Below are 18179 nucleotides of genomic sequence, written 5' to 3'. Positions count from 1 at the left end.
ACCATCATGGCATAACTGGAAAACTTCAGCGCTTTTGCATCTTATTCTCTTATCTTTCTGGAGCTCCTAACCTTCTGGAGTTCAGCTAGAGAAAATGGAGCTCTTGAACCCTCCTTGAAGAGTGGTTGAAAAAACCAACAAACCTTGCTCCTTTATTTAAGAGGCCCACCTGAAGACAACTGATAGTTTCATAGGCAGAACTAGACAACTACAAAAGCTTTAAACAAACAGCTTCCGTAGTGAAGAGTATCTTCAACAGGACTGTTCTAGTTTGAACAGTCTAAATATCTTTGAAAGCTGCAACAATCATTGGAAAAACAAAACAAGCATCTCACATATGTGTGTGATAGCAGAGACACATTTTGACAGTGGTTCTGAGTCACTGCAAGAAAGCAGATTATGCTATGGGATGATTTTGACATGGCAGCAGATTCCACTTTATGAAATGCCTGGAGAAACCTGGGTCCTTATACCACCACTAGTCTGCTCTTACAGTATTAGGCTGTACTTCTAGGGCAGAAAAGGCAGGTGGTTAGGGTAAAAGTGCCTCAGCAGGCTAGACACAAGGAGTCCCCTTTCCACCTTCCAAAGCAGTGTAGGCACCCCAAGAATAGAAGACATGCAGGTGGCAAGTATAGACAGGAAGATGGTACAGATAGGAAGATAAAGTGATTTACAGAGCTACTCTCTATGTTGGTTTCTTCCTCCCATATGGCGTGTCCTTTAGCAAAATCTGGATTTATTACTATTAAGTTAGCTATAAGTGGGTGCTGCCCTCTTTTGGTGTTCACTGCTTATAAACAGCAAGTGTTGAGGAAGTCTGGTAGGGCTGAGGAGTCATGGGGAGTCAGAAACAGGGGTGTAGTAACAAGGTCTCAAATAGGCTTTTTTGTGGGTTTTTCGGGCTATGTGGCCATGTTCTAGAAGTTTATTCTGGATGTTTTGCCTGCATCTGTGGCTGGCATCTTCAGAGAAGAGAATCCTTTCCCGGAAGATGCCAGCCATAGATGCAGGCAAAATGTCAGGAACAAACTCTTCTAGAACATGGCCACATAGCCCGAAAAACCCACAAAAAACTATGGATGCTGGCCATGAAACCCTTCGACTTCACAAGGTCTCAAATGTTCCACAGCTGCTCACAGGAAACAGGCAGTCAGGAACAAAACCAGTAGAATGATAATTTGTGTATCGTATAGCTGGGCCAAAGGGTCAAAAATTTAAGAAAGTCATACCAATTAGTTTGTCAATGAATTGTCTGCAGTTAAGAATTTCTTTTACTGCTGAGTGATCTATAGGTATCACTAACTTATAGATGTCTTTACAGATGCAGATTTATTGGTGTCTTAGCCATTTGGCTTTTAAATTGCTTGTCATCTGGTATTTAACCATGCATAAGGTACTGGGCCTGTTTGAATTGCCATCCTTGTACAAAAGAAAGAGGGCTCTCTTCAGCATTTCCCAGCCATGGCTAAAGTGGGAGCCCATCAGCCAGAGAGTCTGCAGCGCCTGTGTCTGCTTTTGATTATTCAGGCTCTGAGGAGTGCTCTCTTCCAAGTTTGACTCCTCAGCTACCACAGGGTGTGTTATGACCCTTCAACAATATATTTAAGTTGGTTGTTAAAGCAGTTGAGCCCAACATTGCAGAGAAATGTATAGGTGAATATTGATCGTCATGTCAATGCAGGCACCTCTGAAGGATTGCAAGAACATGACGTCTTTCAATAGTAACTGGAAACCACAAAAAACCCACTCATAAACCCCAAATACCAGAGGTGCTAGCCTATGAACAAGTGTATGTCATCATTTGAAAGGGGAATAGCAACTGGGGACAAGGGTCAGAATCAATTCTTAGTCACGCTTGATGTCCTCCCCATCCTACTCCAGACTACATCAGTGTGTGTAAAGCAAAAGCCTTCATATAGACTGCCCACCATTGTAAGTGTCAACCTTTCGTTTCCGGTCACAATTCAAGGTACTGGTTATATCCTACAAAGCCCTACATGGCTCAGGTCCACATTATTTGGCAGACCGTTTCTCCTGGTATAAACCTGCCCGGACTCTGAGATCCTCTGGAGAAGCCCTTCTCTCCATCCCAACACCTTCACAAACACGTTTGGTGGGGACACGAGAGAGGGCCTTCTCAGTGGCTGCCCCTAGACTCTGGAACTCCCTGCCCAGGGAGATAAGAACGGTTTCTTCCTTGATGGCTTTCCGACGGCAGGTGAAGACCTACCTGTTCAAACAGGCATTTAAGGAATCACTATAAGAACAGGCAGGAATGTTGGACTAGTTTAATCATTCTGTTTAATGCATGTCATTTATCTATTTATTTTTAAAATATTTTAATTGTACTTTTTGTTTGTTTGTTTGTTTTTTAATTGCTGTGAAGCCGCTCTGAGTCCCAGTCCTGGGAAAAGAGCGTGATATAAACAAACAAACAAACAAACCTTCCCAAAATGGCTGCTCAGTCAAAACACTAAATAAATGGTGATGGGGGTGGGTGGGAAGAGACAATACCATAATTGCTTCATTTGCTGCTGAAATCCACTCAACTATGTTGCAGTGATGCAGAGCCACTGGCCTGTGGGGCATTATGTTGCAAGTATGCTAAATTCAGAGTCAATGATAGTAAAAGTTTGATTTTTTTTTAAAAAAAAAAAGTTTCTATTGGCACCACTGGAAGCCATTTATGTGATTTTTTTTCAGGGCCCTTGGAAGAGACAGATAGGATGAAAAGAGAAGATGGAATGGTCCTGTCTGCTGCTGGGTTTATTTGTACACAGGTTTTCATATGCTCTCTAGACACTGAACATATCCAGTCCTGTTGAGTTTTGGCATGATATGCCATGCTGAAAATAGGAAACCATGTCTGAAGAGAGAAATCCTTGAATATTGCTTTACCTCTAATGATCTGCAGATGTTCTGCTAAAGTCTATCTGGATCTTCCATGGGAAAGAACAGGAGACAAGGGTAAGAAAATGTCAAAGCAGATAAATCTTTGAAATTTGGGGGGGGGGGGGGGGAGAGAGAGAGAGAGAGACAGAGATAAAAACCATGTTATCAAATTATGGCAAGCTGAATTGGTCTTAAGACCATGATTTACAGCACCAGCTCTTAAATGCCCAAACTGGTCTTTGAAATATAGATGATGACTTTAGGAAAGTAGGAGACCAGGAAAATACAGACAAAATATTCACTTTAACATGTTTATTTCACTGCTGACACTTGGTGGGAACAGACAACTACCTCAATAACTACCAATCAGCGCTGAGAATTTATTTGGCCTTGTCAAAATCAAGAAATGATTGTTTCCATTTCAGGGCTCCCGCAGATCTCAGTTGAGTACTCAGGTGGGACATAGTAGGAATTTAGCAGCAAGTTGTCAGCAGCAAAACAGCAACGTGAAGAAACCAGGGACAGATTTACTGCCACAAGAGCCTTGAGAAGGCAATTTAGTTCAGATAGGATGCCTTTTAAGGGTTTATGAGGAAACAATTACATTATTCCCCTCTTTGCAGCACATGCAAAGACATGTGCTTTTTGGACTTTTTGAATCTCTGAACCCCTCAAAATTTGCCTGGGGGACCAATGCCTTATTGAGTTTAGGTTGCCAGTGGTTTCTGCTCCAATACACTTAATTTATATTTTGCTATATAGAAGCAGGAAACAGACAAAGATCTGGGAAACAAGACCAAAAAGTGAGCTTAATTTTTTAAACACAGACAGATCAAGAAGAGGCCTGCTCTTCAGATTCTTCCATAAGTGCATTGTCATATAGCCTGCAGAAAGTGGGAGACTTAGCAACTCCCTGTAAGAGAGAGTTCCCCCCCCCATTACTACTTGCTTAACCATGTCTTGCTGTATTATATTCAGATAAAAAAACTGTGGCTAAACAAAACTGTGGCTAAACTTAACCATGGTTACTTTAAAGATGTGTGGAGGGGACATAGCCCATAGGCCACATGTAGATCCCAAGGCCATTTTGTGGCCCTAAGTACTCCAAATTTGGGGGGGGGGGTGGTTGTCAAATCTTTTTTACTCAAAAATGCACCCCACACTATGACACTGACATAGTGTCAGTTCTTGTTGAGAAAAGGGTTCTGCTGGCCCTAAAAATGATCCAGGCCCCTCTAAAACATGGTAAAATTCCTCCCCATGTGCCCTAGGGGGTACCAGAGACCATTTTGGTGCATTAAATAAATGGGTTTAGGGGTTATTGAGTGGGATGCCATCTCCCAAGTTCCCTTGGGGTGAACAATGTTGCCCCCTGACAGTTGCTCACCTCTGCTTTGAATAGTCCATCTTATATTAACTATAGTTCAATGTTACATTGCTTAGAAGTGACAACAGTTGGGAACAGCCTCTGTTTATCATTCCAGATGACATTACAAAGCATGGCTAGATAAAAGTGGAAGTAAAAGGTTCTGAACTTCTTTTTTTGGCAGAACAGGAGGAGTGGAGAGGCAGAAAGCACATAAGGCCAAGGCTCATGGTGGTTCATTCACATGACCCTTAACTATTGCTTGCTCAAAGGTAGCCATTGAGGAATTTGTTATTACATCCAAAAGAGGTTTCAAAATAGACTTATCTGAAATGCTAATGAATTATGTACTGGTAATTTAATTCTATGACAAGTATTCCAACATTTCACTTAGCACTGGATGATATTTGAAGCAAAATGTCACACTAACTTTCAAAATTATTAGTATACTGCAGCCTTTACTAACCTGGCACCTTTTAGATGTGTTGGATTACATCTGTGCAGCACAACTATTGAGTTGCTAACTGGGTGTGCTCGCAATTGTAGGCCAACACATCTGGAGGACAGTATACTTGGGAGGGCTGGTGTAAATAGTCAAGATGACTGACAATATAAAATTAGCACTGACTTGACAAACTAAACCCCACCCTCATATCATAAAGTGTCAGCCTTTAAACTGGGATTTCTGTTCAAGTAGCAAGACCCAGACTCTTAAAAAGGAAAGGTCACTAGTACAAGGAATGTCCATTAGAGTCCCTTTACTAACAGGGCTGGTCTTATTTACAGAGATAGGATGTGTCTACTGCCAGCAGTGCTGGATAGTAGTAAACTGGGCGGATCAAACAGTGACCACACCATCAGTGCTGCTGGTGGGATGGACAAATGTCATGCCTCTGAAGTGTGCAACAGCTGAAAAGGAAAATCCTTAGTTGCTAGCAAGGTCTGACATTTGGAAATTAAGATTCACTGGAGAATAGCAGCAATTCTCATAAAGATAACCCTATAGAGATTCTAATGCACATCCCTGTGATCTTGTAATCTTACAACTATATGCTTGCTTATTACTAGTTGTCCATCTTTGGTTCTTGGAAACCACTCACAGCCACCAGAATCGCACATAGACAATCAGCATGATAAAAAACACAGCAATAGCAGCAAGCTTGGCATAGGTGGAACGCATGTTCAGATACTTCGCATCCTGGCGGTATTTCTTCGACAAACTGGAAAGGTTGTTTGCTTTGGAATCCAAAGCTGTTTGAATATGGCAAAATGAAAGAGAAAGAAATAAAAAGATTAAATTTCTGAAATAAAATATGGTAAATCTCAATTTATATTTGTATTAACATTCATAATGTTCTTAATATCCTAATACATGATCCACTCCCAGAATTTTATGCTGAATAGTTTACAGACAGAGTTGGCAATTGTTGGAGAGTAGAGGCTCACAATGATCCCTCCTGGGATCTTGAAGTTAATTTTATTTTATTTTAGTTTTTGAAATTTGGTCCCCCAATGCCTGCCTCAAGTTTTCAAAGTAAAAAATTAGCTTGTGTTGGCCATAAAAATGCCCGTGGAGGCTTCCTGCAGCACATAGGCTGCACTTGATTCTCCTCTGGCTTACAAGATGCTGATAGTCTCTTGTTCAACATGTAATTGTACATTGTTTGTTATAATCTAAAATCCATTTTAAGTTAAAGACACTGCCTTAACTCACAGGATAACTTAAGGAAACACATCGCCTATCCTCTCCTGCTCTCAGCAACTACCAACCCGCGGTAGGATCCATTCTGAATAATGTGGAACAGAGCACTAGGCAGGGCTGGGGAGCAGGAATAAGGAGTAATAAAATATATTTGTTACTTCTTATTCCTGTTATTATATTGTACATGTAAACAATTTTTAATTATATTGCACTGGGAAAGGGACTGGGAGGCAAACACACACACACACACACAGAGAGAGAGAGAGAGAAAGAGAGAGAGAGAGAGAGAGAGAGAGAGAGAGAGAGAGCAAAGCAACAGGGGCTTTTCCCCAGGTCTGAGGAGTAGGAGTAAAGAGTAAAAGAGTAAGAGGTTTTTACAGGAGTAGGAGTAACATTATGATCCTAAGGTAAAGGGAGTTCACAGTTGGAAATTTTTCCACATTCTTCTTCCCTCCATGGTTGTCTGGAACCCTGCTGCCCCCCAAGTCTTTCTAAACGTGATATGAATTGTGAGGGGAAGAGAAGAAAGGATGGGAGAGGAATATGAAAACAGACAGCATTCCTTTTTGTGAATATTCTTAAATTACTTCACTTATTGTCAGATCAAACCCAGTTTAACAGGTTTTTCTACAGCTTTTAGGAACACTGTTTTTTTGTTATAAGGTGAACAACTCACTTGAACTCACATTATCTGGGAAGAGAGTGACTTCAGGAGTTATTACCAATAGAATTGATAAAGGCTGAGAGAAGTCTTTCTTTCTAGGAAAATTTGAATTGTGCTTTACAATAGTTTTACTGATAGAAGATGCGTATTCTTTTTCAGATGTGCACAATGCGATTTTAGGCTGCATTAATAGAAGTATAGTGTCTAGATCAAGGGTAGTAAGAGTGCCACTCTATTCTGCTTTGGTCAGGCCCCACCTGGAATACTGTGTTCAGTTCTGGGCACCACAATTCAAAAAGGACATTGAGAAACTGGCGCATGCCCAAAGGAGGGCAGCTAAAATGGTGAAGAGTCTGGAAACCATGCCCAATGAGAAAGGCCTTAGGGAGCTGGGGATGTTTAGTCTGGAGAAGATAAGGTTAAGAGGTGATATGATAGCCCTGTTTAAATATTTGAAGGGATGTCATATTGAGGAGGGAGCAAGCTTGTTTTCTGCTGCTCCAGAGAACAGGACCCAGAGCAATGGATGCAAACTACAGGAAAAGAGATTCCACCTCAACATTAAGAGAAACGTCCTGACAGTAAGAGCTGCTCGACAGTGGAACACACTTCCTCGCAGAGTGGTGGAGTCTCCCTCCTTGGAGGTCTTTAAACAGAGGCTGGATGGCTATATGTCAGGAATGCTTTGACTGAGAGTTCCTGCATGGAAGCGGTTGGAATGGATGGCCCTTGTGGTTTCTTCCAACTCTATGACTCTAATTAGTTAGCAATGTGAACACCATTAACAGGAACAGACAGCCACACTAAATAATGTTTCCCATTTGTCTAGAACATTTAATGTAACCTAAAGAATATTCTGAGCATTTCAGATACATGTCAGAAAAATGTATAATAGTGTATCTGTAGTACAACCCTCTGAATAGACCAGGTTTAGTGAGACCATCAAACACTTCACTGCGTATCCAGATCTGCACCTGCTTTTTATAAAGAAGGACCCTCATTGCCAAGCCAGTCAGCTGTGGAGAGCTTTTATTCAAATGTGTTGGACAGGATGGAAACCCGGCGGGGGGCGGGGATCTCATCAATAACACAAGGAAATAGTTTTGGTAGTTGAGTTTTGCAAAGAGATATGGGAGAACAGATATTTTTTGTCTGGTCTTGCTTTCCAATGAGAAATCTGAGGGCACCAGAACTCTGCCACTGTCAAACTGAGCTTTGTGCTAAGCATCCAAAATGCTGTGTAGGGATGGGAAATTGTTCCTGCAGTTGCAATGCAGTTCAAATTCTTTAGAAGCCCATAGAAATTTTTGTGGATAATTCCCACTTCTCTATGTCAGACTTGGAGAAAAAGGCAAAGACATGAAGCACAGCATCAAAGCAGGTTATCCCTTCTCTTAATCTACAGAGGAATGCTGGGGCCTCTTTCAGTTCAGCCCTGCACTTCTGCAACCCTCTGGAATATATGATTCAATATAACCTTAGAAACTGGGAGAAAATGAGGCTTGTTCGTCTAGTTGTTCTGGGCTCCTGAGGTTCCCGAAAGATGATAATGACTTCCAGCTACTATGCTGCTGCATCTCCAAGGATCAAACTAAGACATAAAACAGTGCGCCAGTGTCATATGCGGGCACACTTTACGCAGCTTTCAGCATACGCTGAAAGGTGGGCAGGGAGGAAGGGGCGGCGCGTCCCATAGGGACAAATGGGGCGCATGCCTATGGTGCGCATGTGCTGCTGCGACACCACATGCACGAACCCCATTCACTTAAATGGGGCTCGAGCATATGTGTTATTTGTTTTACGCAGGGGAGTCCAGAACGGATCCCCGCGTAAACAAAGGCGCACTGTATTGTTATGCTCATTATGATGTGAAACCTTCAACTGAACTAAAGTGTGGCAGAGAATCACCATAGAGAGGGTTCTAGTAACCAGGGCTAGTATGAATAGAGCGCATAATACAGAATAAAGCACCTCCTGGTAGTTCCCCTCTCCTGCTGTGTCTGGACAGTAAACATAAGGCTAAGAGAATGTGTCTACTATATCGTATTCACATTGTCAAGCTGGTTTAGATAATGCATGCTTGTCTTGTGAAAGAGACATGAAACCTTGATTAAACCAAACAGCACTGCTTCAGTGATTTTATTTCAAAAAGTATTTTAAACCTTTCTCTCAACCAAAAAGGCCCTCAGAGCTGTTTAGAATGACCAGAAATTAGACAGTTCCTCCATGTAGACTTCAGTGTTTTTTGTTTTTTTAAAAACTAAGTGCTTTGCCCAACTTAGGGGCAGAAAGACCACTGCGAAGGGGTGGCTTCAAGCCACCTCTGAGAAAGACAGATTGGGGCAGTGGCAACTACATGCTGCAGTCCCAATCCGTCTTTTTGTTGGCCCAAAAAGAAGTGGCAAAGAGCCACTCTTTTTTGCATTAGCAAAAAGCCTGCTCTTCCATGCCACTGTGGCTTTAAGGTGCTCCGGCAGTGTGCAGTGTGCAGTATCTAAATGCCACACCGCCGGAGTGCCCAGAAGCCGGCCCACATGTGGGCAGCTAGGCAATGTGAAGCTGGCTTCTGGACATCTTGGGGGCATGCGTTGTGCATATGTCACACCCCTAAGCCAGCTAGAAGCCGGCTTTTCATGCCAATCTGTTCCAGCTCTTTCTTAGGAAATATGACTTCACAGCAGAACATGTGTCTGCAAGAATAGGATCTTATGTCAGTATCTGCTTTGAGCAATGCATGGAACTTTATTTTTTAGTTTACATACATTCCTATTTTTTACTTGAAGAATAATGAAGAGACATTTACAAAAGATAATAAAATACAATATAACAAAAGTGGTTTAAAACAGCAGAGCTATATATTGTTATTGTTTGTAAACACCATCAGCACATACATTATTGTCTTTCATACAGTTTAGCATGAAAGGTGCTACCTGAGAAATGGTGAAGAAGCTGGCCTTCTAGCTTTCTTAGTTCAAATCAGAAATATCTGGTGACATCTGTGTGGCTTGGGAGGGCCACTGTCAAAGTAGATTTTATTGCCCCCACCCCACCCCACCCCAACCTGAGAAATAGCAAGGCTGCATTTGCACTGCAGAAATAATCAAGGTTGACACGACTTTAACTGCCATGACCAAATGCTATGGAATTCTGGGAACTGCAGTTTGTTGTGGCAATAGAGCTTTCTGACACAGGCTAAACGTCTCACAAAATTACAATTCCCAGACTTCCATAGCAGTGAGCCACAGCAGTTAAATTTGTGTCAATCTGGATTATTTCTGCAGTGCAGATGCAATTTGAGAATGCAAGAAAACAGACTGAACACAACAACAATAACTGCTATGTCTTTCTTTGCTGCTAGCTGTTACTCACTGTCATGGCTGCTCGGTACGTCACCTGCAACAGTGGGTCAATGTATAATTTGTGAGGATAGCTATAGATAGTGGCTGCCCTTCTGTGTACAGATCCTGTTCTTTTTTCTCCTTTGAGGATGATTGAGTGGCAGAAAGTAATATTTGTACCATCAGCTGAACATAGACTGAAGAATTGTGCACATTTTCTTGTTCACTAACATCGCCAGCGCTCCCTAGTTACTATCATTAAAACGTTTGTTGTTTAAACGTTGTTCTAGTATTTTACTAATTTATTTCATTTTATTTTGTTGACTTTCATTGTAACTTGCTTTGGAATTTATTACAAAAATGAAATGTAATAGAAAATAGTATTAAATAAATAAATAAATAAATACTGTGTATGCTCAGCTATAAGTCAACCTCATGTATACTTGACTATATGTCAACCTCAAAGGCAGGTTTGGGGACCAAAATTAAGGATAAGGAATTACGGATTTTGATATAAGTTGATGCATGTAACAAAAAATCTAAAGCATGAAGAAAAAGGAAACAATGCCGAAGAACTTAAAATTCCAGCAGGTGTAACTGTTTGTGCTCACACTAAACCTGGATGGATGAGAAGAGTAGAGGGGCACCAGGACAAGATTACACTCTTGCTTTTTACCAGGGGATGGTTCCTTTCTAAATAAAAGTTAAAGTACCCGTGGATAAGTCGACCCAGGGGGTTTGGGGTCAATTCTTTGACTAAAATTTCTAGACTTATACATGAATATATACAGTAAATAAGCTGTTTACATTCCATTTAAGACGACTGGAGAAAAAACATCTTCACATAGTGTCAAAAATGATACCAGAGTAGGTGGACATTGTACAATTGAGTAACCATAACTGATTCCATCCCCCAATTGTTCCCTACTACACTTTCAGTGGTAAGACACTTGAAGATGACTTCACTGTGTGGAAAAGTGCAAAGGAAGAGGTAGTTTTCATTACAAGAAGGCTGTGCAGTATTAGGAAGAACAGTCTAAGACACTTTCCTCCTTTCTTCTGGGTAAAAAGGTAACCTGCATAGCTTACAATCAACTGTCTAATTACTCAAAAATTGGAGCAATTGTTTGTGTTCCCAGCAGCTCTCTGTACCTGAAAGTGCCTCGCCTCGTTGTAAAACTTCTTCAATGTTTGCTACCATGATTCTCTGTACATCCTGCAACTCTGTGTTGATGGAGCCAAGGTTTCTTCTTGCACGACTATCAATATAAAGCTTCTTGGTTTTCTGGATGTAAGTATCTGGAAAAAAGAGGTAATTGCTTGTCAATAATCCTCAAAGTCTCAAAGTTAAAGTAACTTATACATCTGTTCTGTTCCATTCATCAAGTCATGTTTGGTTCTCTGCCAGTCATATTGTCCTTTGCAGCTCAATGGCCAACTAAGCAAACTAAGCTGTTAAGAGAAATGGTAGAATAAGCTTCAACTCAGATGATAGTGATTTTGCTTTACAGCCAATGTAGTTGATGTAGCCAAAAAGGGGAAAAAATTAAGGTTCCAGTAGTTTGTGGAGCTATGGAAGAGATGGGAGTGGGAAAGACAATATGCTTCAGGAGAAAATGAAAGAACAATTGAAAACTAGTCCACAATTTCCCCATCATGGTTAAGCAGCTGCATTGGTGGTAAGCATTTAAATACCACACATCTGATTACATCTGCTGGAAAGGATCACAACACACAGTGGAAAGTAATTTCCTAGTTATAACAAAGAACACTTAAAATGACATTTTTCTGCAGAGAGGAAGGTCTAGGAGTCCACATTCTTACTGCTGTCACCGCCCAAGAAAATAATTCACAGAGGGTATAGAAAATAAAACTTAAAATTGATGACACAGCATTGCTCAAGTTGAATTTATGTTATCAAGGGTCTACAATTTTTTTCCTGGCTTACTTGTCAGTGATGATTTGCATTATCACAAATTCTGACCTTTCATCCGATGACTCAGGCACTAGGCTATGCAATGAAATATAGAACAGTTAATAAGTAGCAGGAATTCATTTGAAGATTTTAAAATGAAAAAGCCAATTATTCTAGGTGTGTTAATAGCCTTGTTTAAAATGAAATCCGGATTAAATGTAATACAGTATGACCCCTGGATTTTGCGTGGATAGAAGAAACTGGATAGTAGTGATTTTGCTTTACAACCAATGTAGCTGATTTATGGAAGAGATGGGGCTGGGAAAGTCAATATGCTCTAGACCAAGCAGAACAGCAACAGAGGAAGCACTAGCTCCCAGTTCTTCCTTCATTCTTTCCTGCCTTTCTTTCTCTTCCCTCCGTAACTGTCATCTTCCGGCCTTTGAGGAAGTTGACCAGGCAGGCCCAGCTCCATCAGGGCTAGCCTGGAAGAAGAGACTCCTCCCTCCATAACTGCCATCCTCCGGCGTGTGAGGGAGCTGACCAGGCAGGCCCAGCGCCACCAGGGCTAGCCTGGAAGAAGAGACTCCTCCCTATGAGGGAGTTGACCAGGCAGGGCCAGCTCCACCCAGGGCTAGCCTGAAGACGACGAGCCCTCCCTCCAGTCCATCTCTGCCTTGGTCCAGGCCTCAGAGGGAGAGAAGAATGCTGGACCTGATCCCCTCCCCCCACCATTCCCTTCTCCTTTTGTGTCGTGTCTTTTTAGATTGTAAGCCTGAGGGCAGGGAACCGTCTATTATCCCCCTCTGTTGTAAGCCGCCCAGATTCCCAGTGATTGGGCAGCATATAAATAAATCCTATTATTGTTTTTCCTCTCTCCCTTTCTCCTGGCAAGATCTGGCAGCACCCCATTTCATCCTTGCCAGCTGCGAGATGAGGAAGATGGCGGGCTGCTCCCTTCAGTGCCGCCACCACCTCCCCCTGGTTTGCACAGCCACCAGCCTGCCAGCAGCGTCTGCCTCAACTGCACCAAGCTTGCAACTGCTTCATCCTGTGCCTCGTTTGTGCTTCTTGGCTGAGAGAGGTGTGTGGGGCTGACTGCACAAAGCTGTGTACCTTTCTTGATGGTGGACACCACACTCTTGCATGCAAGAACAAAAGGAAGGAAGTCAGAATCGTCAGCCACTTAGTCACTGCCTCTTTTGGGGGATACTTTGGAAGAGTGTGTTGCCTGCCACCAAAAGCGGCACATGGCTTCATGCAGCCAGGTTACCCGCACCTCTCTCAGCCAAGAAGCACAAATCAGAAGTAGTGGTGATGGAGGAAGCAGCAAGCCTCGGTCAGTACTCCCTTTTGTTCCTGCATGAAAGTGCAGCACCCACCACTAAGAAATACACATAGCTTCATGCAACCAGGGCCCCTACACCTCTCCTAATGGAGGAAGGCTTGTCCATCTCCTTCCTTGGCTAAGAAGCATGCACAGGAGGTGGTGGTGAGCTAGGTATGGCTGAAGCAGATGCTGCTCAGTGGCTGCTATGCAAAATGAGTGATGGCAGCGAGGAGGCACACCCCTGTACTCCTCATCCTGCAATAGGTAAGGATGGAGAGGGACATGCAGGGAGAAGGAAGGAGGAGCTGGCTGTTACTGCTGCTTCCCTCCTTCCTCTACCATCTTGCTTGAAGAAGAACACTGGCTTGTGCCAGCAGCCATGGACTGCAGGTAAGTGAAACTGTGGGTAAGAGGGAGTTGTATCTTATTCCACAATTTCATAAAGTTCAGTATGCTTGGTGGCCAGGTAGGGTAATACATCAGGCACAAACCCACATACATTGCTCATGAGGCATCAAAAACTGAGAAGGTGAGGTGGGATGGTCCAAAAAGAAGTAATAATGAAGACTACCAAGTGGCCCCCCAGGTAAACCCTTACTAGTTAGTTTCAAGGAGGAAAGCCTCACCAAACTCAATGAAAGAATACGGCCTGGACACCGTTGGCACCTTCTTTCCATGCTGTTCATCAAATTCTGAGTGCAAGTCCTCCAAATATGCAAACGCTAGCTTTTTGGGGAAGGCAGCTTCACACAATACCAGATAACATACTCCTTTCTCAATAACGTAACTGCAAAAGAAGATACAGTAGTCCAAATGTTAGCCTGGCAGGAAATGAATTCCTTTCTTTAGAAGAACAATTCCAATTCCACATACACTTCTTCCAGGTTTTCCTTGATGACAAAGAGAAGTTTATTTCTTTTCAACAGCTAGCATACTAATCTATACTATTTATAATATTGTGAACACTATTTTGTCTTTATAATGGTATTTACGTCAGATATCGTACTTCTCTTTACATTAGACATGGGAGATTCCCTGTCAGAAGACTACATTGATTCAGTGATACCTTGTCTGGGACCACATACAAGCAGTGCAGGGTTACTCTATACTCTGTTTCACGGGAACACTCAAATAACTCCAGCCATCAGGCACTCATAGTCACACATGCACCCACTCAGACATATGAAGACCCAGTTGTAGCAAAGTTAGGCTTTAAATCTGAAGGCAAGATACACAGCTTTTAAGCAGGGTTGCTGCTGAGGAAGTAAATGCCAACCTTCCCAGCATGCTGCCTCTCCCCTGCAAAAGAACAACAACTAGGCTTTCAGAAAACCTCCATTGGTGCCAATGGCATCTTTATAAAGGCCTTATTGCTGCTTGAGTGTGGGGAGGGAAGGTGATAGGAAAGGACTGCCAGGCTACAGAATTCCACACTCTGACTTCATTCTTACTTTGATATTATAGCCTTTCCTTAACAACAGATCTAAGTGATAAGCTAATAGCAGCACTGTCAGCTCTGGCAGAGCTGGTGTTCAATTTTGGCATCCAGACTGGTCAGTGTCCCAAGGTGGCAAAAGTGCCATGAAACATAATAAAGCTAATCTGAAAGTGACCAGATGAGCACTTCTGGTTTGATCTGCTGTTCAAATGAAAATCACCACTCTTGTAGACCTCCAGGAATGGCAAAACTTATTTTTTCAGGTCCATTTTTTCAGGAGTGGCAATCGAACCCCAGCAAAAAAAAAAAATATGGGGGCGGGACTGTCTTCCCATTCTATGTTTACAGGCATTTAAAAAGGATTTTAAAAAAAGTGATTACAAAGAAAAGAAACAAAAATGAAAAAGGGAAAAAAAGAAAGAAAAAATGGGGGAAGAGAAATACATAGGATATGAACAAGGGCATATAGAAATAAACTGGCCATACTTCCAAAAATACATTTTCTTGGGACATGCATACAGGCATTTTAGAGGTAAACACAGTGTAAAATTCCGGCAGTGTTATCGCTTTCTATTTTTATTGGGATATTCTAAATGCGCATAAATTCTTTCTGTTGTTGTGAGGTGTTACAGAATTTGCGAGATGGACAGCAAGCATTTTTAACTGGTCAAGGTTTAATGGGCCGAATGAAATAATCGTCGTGCATTTAAGCTGAAAAAACATTTGCTCAATGACAGAAAAAGAAAATTGTGATGATATAGGCATAAGAGTCCTTTAATAGAGTGGAACACATAAAATACACCCCGGCCATCCCTCAAACTGACCAACTCTCCTTGTAAAGCAAGGCCTGTTACAGCCAAAATAAAGCTGCTTCGAGTCACAGTGGAGGTATGGTGTTTCAATGATGCATGCTTCCTAAGAGTCCAGAAGTTGCACCAAAGCCACGCTCCAGCCCTAAGGACTGGAGCATGGCTTTGGTGTGGCTTCTGGAATCTTAGGACGCATGCATCATTGAAACGCCATACCTCCACTGTGACTCGAAACAGCTTTATTTTGGCTGTCTGTAACAGGCCCAAATGTCCCACAGCCACCCCACTCCTCAGCCACTTCTGAATTGCAGTCCATGTTATACTTACTGAAAAGTCATGGCTCCTGCTTCTAAGGTACATCTGGTAGGAGACTGTTCATTGAGCTTCCGGAACAACTGCTTTGCTTGGCTCTGGTACTGCTGCAGGTCTCGACCCGACTAGGAATAGAAATCTTTTAAGACAAAGCTCCAACAAAGCTTGACAAACTCCAGATACGAGAGTCCACCAACACTTAAGCAATGAAGAAGGATAACCAACCATCTTTCTACCTCTCACTTACCCTGTCGACTTTCTCTTCTCCAAGCAGCATTTACCATCTGAAAAACAAGCAGCTCTCCTCCTCCCCTTCCTCACAATCAGGTTTCCCAGTATGCCAGCACAGTTGGCCCCCCACATTTGCATCTTTGACCTTTGCAGTTTTGATTAATATGTTCTCTGTAGGAATCTCTGAGTCCTTCAACATAATTTGGCTAGAAGTTGACCACAGAGTTGTTCTGGACAAACCTAGATGCTCCTGAGGAACTTTTTTTTGGGCGTTTGTAGGTCTTCCAGCTTGATTCTGTGATCAACTTTTGGCAGAGGTTGATTACAGAGTTGCGCTGGAGGACTCAGAGAGTCCCAGGGAGGTGTTCTCTCAGGTAAAAAGAACAGTCGTTTTGTTATTTCTGGGTTTTCCACTTTGATAGGGGTTCTTTGCTTCTAATCCCATCGAATGTGGGGGGACCATGTAGAGTGGGCCCTCCCCATTTCCTGGGGTTAGGGGCACAGGACACCCACGAAAGTGGAAAAATTGTAAATTAAAACCCCCCACTATTTTTTAAACTGAGAGAACACCTCCCTAGGAATCTCTAGGACTTCCAGCACAACTCTGTGGTCAACATCCAGTGAATGGAGGTGTTTTCTCGGGAACCCCTAGATCCTCCAGCGTTCCTTATGGTCAACGTCTGGCGGAGTCAAGCTGGAGGGCCTAGAGATTTCTAGAGAGAATATACCAACCAAATCCGGAAAAGCCAGAGCCGCAAATGTGGAGGGAACACTGTAGTCTGTTCTTCCAAGAAGGCAAGCCCCATAACAGACAGCTTATATAAAAGCTGTAACCATCTGCATGACTTAAGGAAAGGAGGGGTGTTCCCATATGTCCCAAGGAACAGGATCTCTTTCCTCGGAAGTGGGGGGGGAGGGCTTCATTCCCACTTCAGGCACAGGTTCTCTCTCTCAAGGCTTGAGTTCAAAACCTTATGACTCAGTGGCTCCCAAACTGTGCCCTTTAAGAGATTATCTCCCATAAGCCTCAGCCTCGTGGGCCAATGGCCTGGGATTCAGGGAGGTTGAGTCCAAAAGGCCTTAAAGGGCACAGTTTGGGGACCACTGTTGTAGAGGATGGCCACTGCTTTTTATGCTGCTTTAAAACAGTGGCCCTTTAAGGGATTTTGGACTTCATCTCCCATAAGCCTCAGCCATGTGGGCCAATGGCCTGGGATTCTGGGAGCAGGAGTCCAAAAGGCCTTAAAGGGCACAGTTTGGGGACCACTGTTGTAGAGGATGACCACTGCTTTTTACGTTGCTTTAAAACAGTGGCCCTTTAAGGGATTTTGGACTTCATCTCCCAGAAGCCTCAGCCATGTGGGCCAATGGCCTGGGATTCTGGGAGCTGGAGTCCAAAGCCCTTAAAGGGCACAGTTTGGGGACCACTGTTGTAGAGGATGACCACTGCTTTTTACGTTGCTTTAAAACAGTGGCCCTTTAAGGGATTTTGGACTTCATCTCCCAGAAGCCTCAGCCATGTGGGCCAATGGCCTGGGATTCTGGGAGCTGGAGTCCAAAGCCCTTAAAGGGCACAGTTTGGGGACCACTGTTGTAGAGGATGACCACTGCTTTTTACGTTGCTTTAAAACAGTGGCCCTTTAAGGGATTTTGGACTTCATCTCCCAGAAGCCTCAGCCATGTGGGCCAATGGCCTGGGATTCTGGGAGCAGGAGTCCAAAGCCCCTTAAAGGGCACAGTTTGGGGGGGGGGCACTGCTTTACGTGGCTTCGTACCAGGAAAGAGCACAGCTGCCAGGCCTCGGGGGAGGGCCGGGCGGGCGGGCGGGCTCCCCGGGGGGGACTCACCTGCTCGTCCTCCTGCATGGAGGCGGCCAAGGGGAGCCCGTCGGCCACCCTCGCGATCATGGTGAGGAGCACCATCTTGCCTCCGAAGCCTTCAGAGTGACGCCTCCCTTCACCCCCCGCTAGAGGCTGAGCTGGCCGGAAGTGTCAAGAAACACTTCCGGGTTCCTCCGAAGTACTACCGGCCCGCCCCCAACTTGGTTCTCCCCGCCTCTGGGCGCTGATAGGCTGCTTGCAGAGGCTGGGCGGGGCTTATTGGGTCAGCGGAGCCGGCAGAGCCCCAACTCCCCTCAGAAGGCGAAGAGGGCGCCGGCGGTCCGGTTGTGTTTCCAGCT

The 18179-nt window shown here is 43.5% G+C and overlaps 1 protein-coding gene across 1 annotated transcript; it reads right to left on the bottom strand.

Moving 5' to 3' along the window:
- Positions 1–3192: 3192 nt before the first annotated feature.
- Positions 3193–17990, bottom strand: LOC149316733 (vesicle-trafficking protein SEC22b). Its single transcript, XM_089516133.1, has 5 exons — positions 17848–17990; positions 15785–15894; positions 13837–13997; positions 11118–11264; positions 3193–5512 (listed from the first exon to the last, which is right to left on the bottom strand). The coding sequence occupies exons 1-5, from the start codon at positions 17920–17922 to the stop codon at positions 5358–5360; spliced, it is 648 nt and encodes a 215-aa protein (XP_089372259.1). The 5' UTR covers positions 17923–17990; the 3' UTR covers positions 3193–5357.
- Positions 17991–18179: the final 189 nt, after the last annotated feature.

Source organism: Sceloporus occidentalis, unplaced genomic scaffold (assembly GCF_023333645.1).
Source record: "Sceloporus occidentalis isolate IW3139 unplaced genomic scaffold, rSceOcc1.0.p SCAF_3, whole genome shotgun sequence".
Taxonomy (NCBI): Eukaryota; Metazoa; Chordata; class Lepidosauria; order Squamata; family Phrynosomatidae; genus Sceloporus; species Sceloporus occidentalis.
Note: the sequence above shows the minus strand (reverse complement) of the source record. Positions and strands in the feature narration are given on the sequence as shown.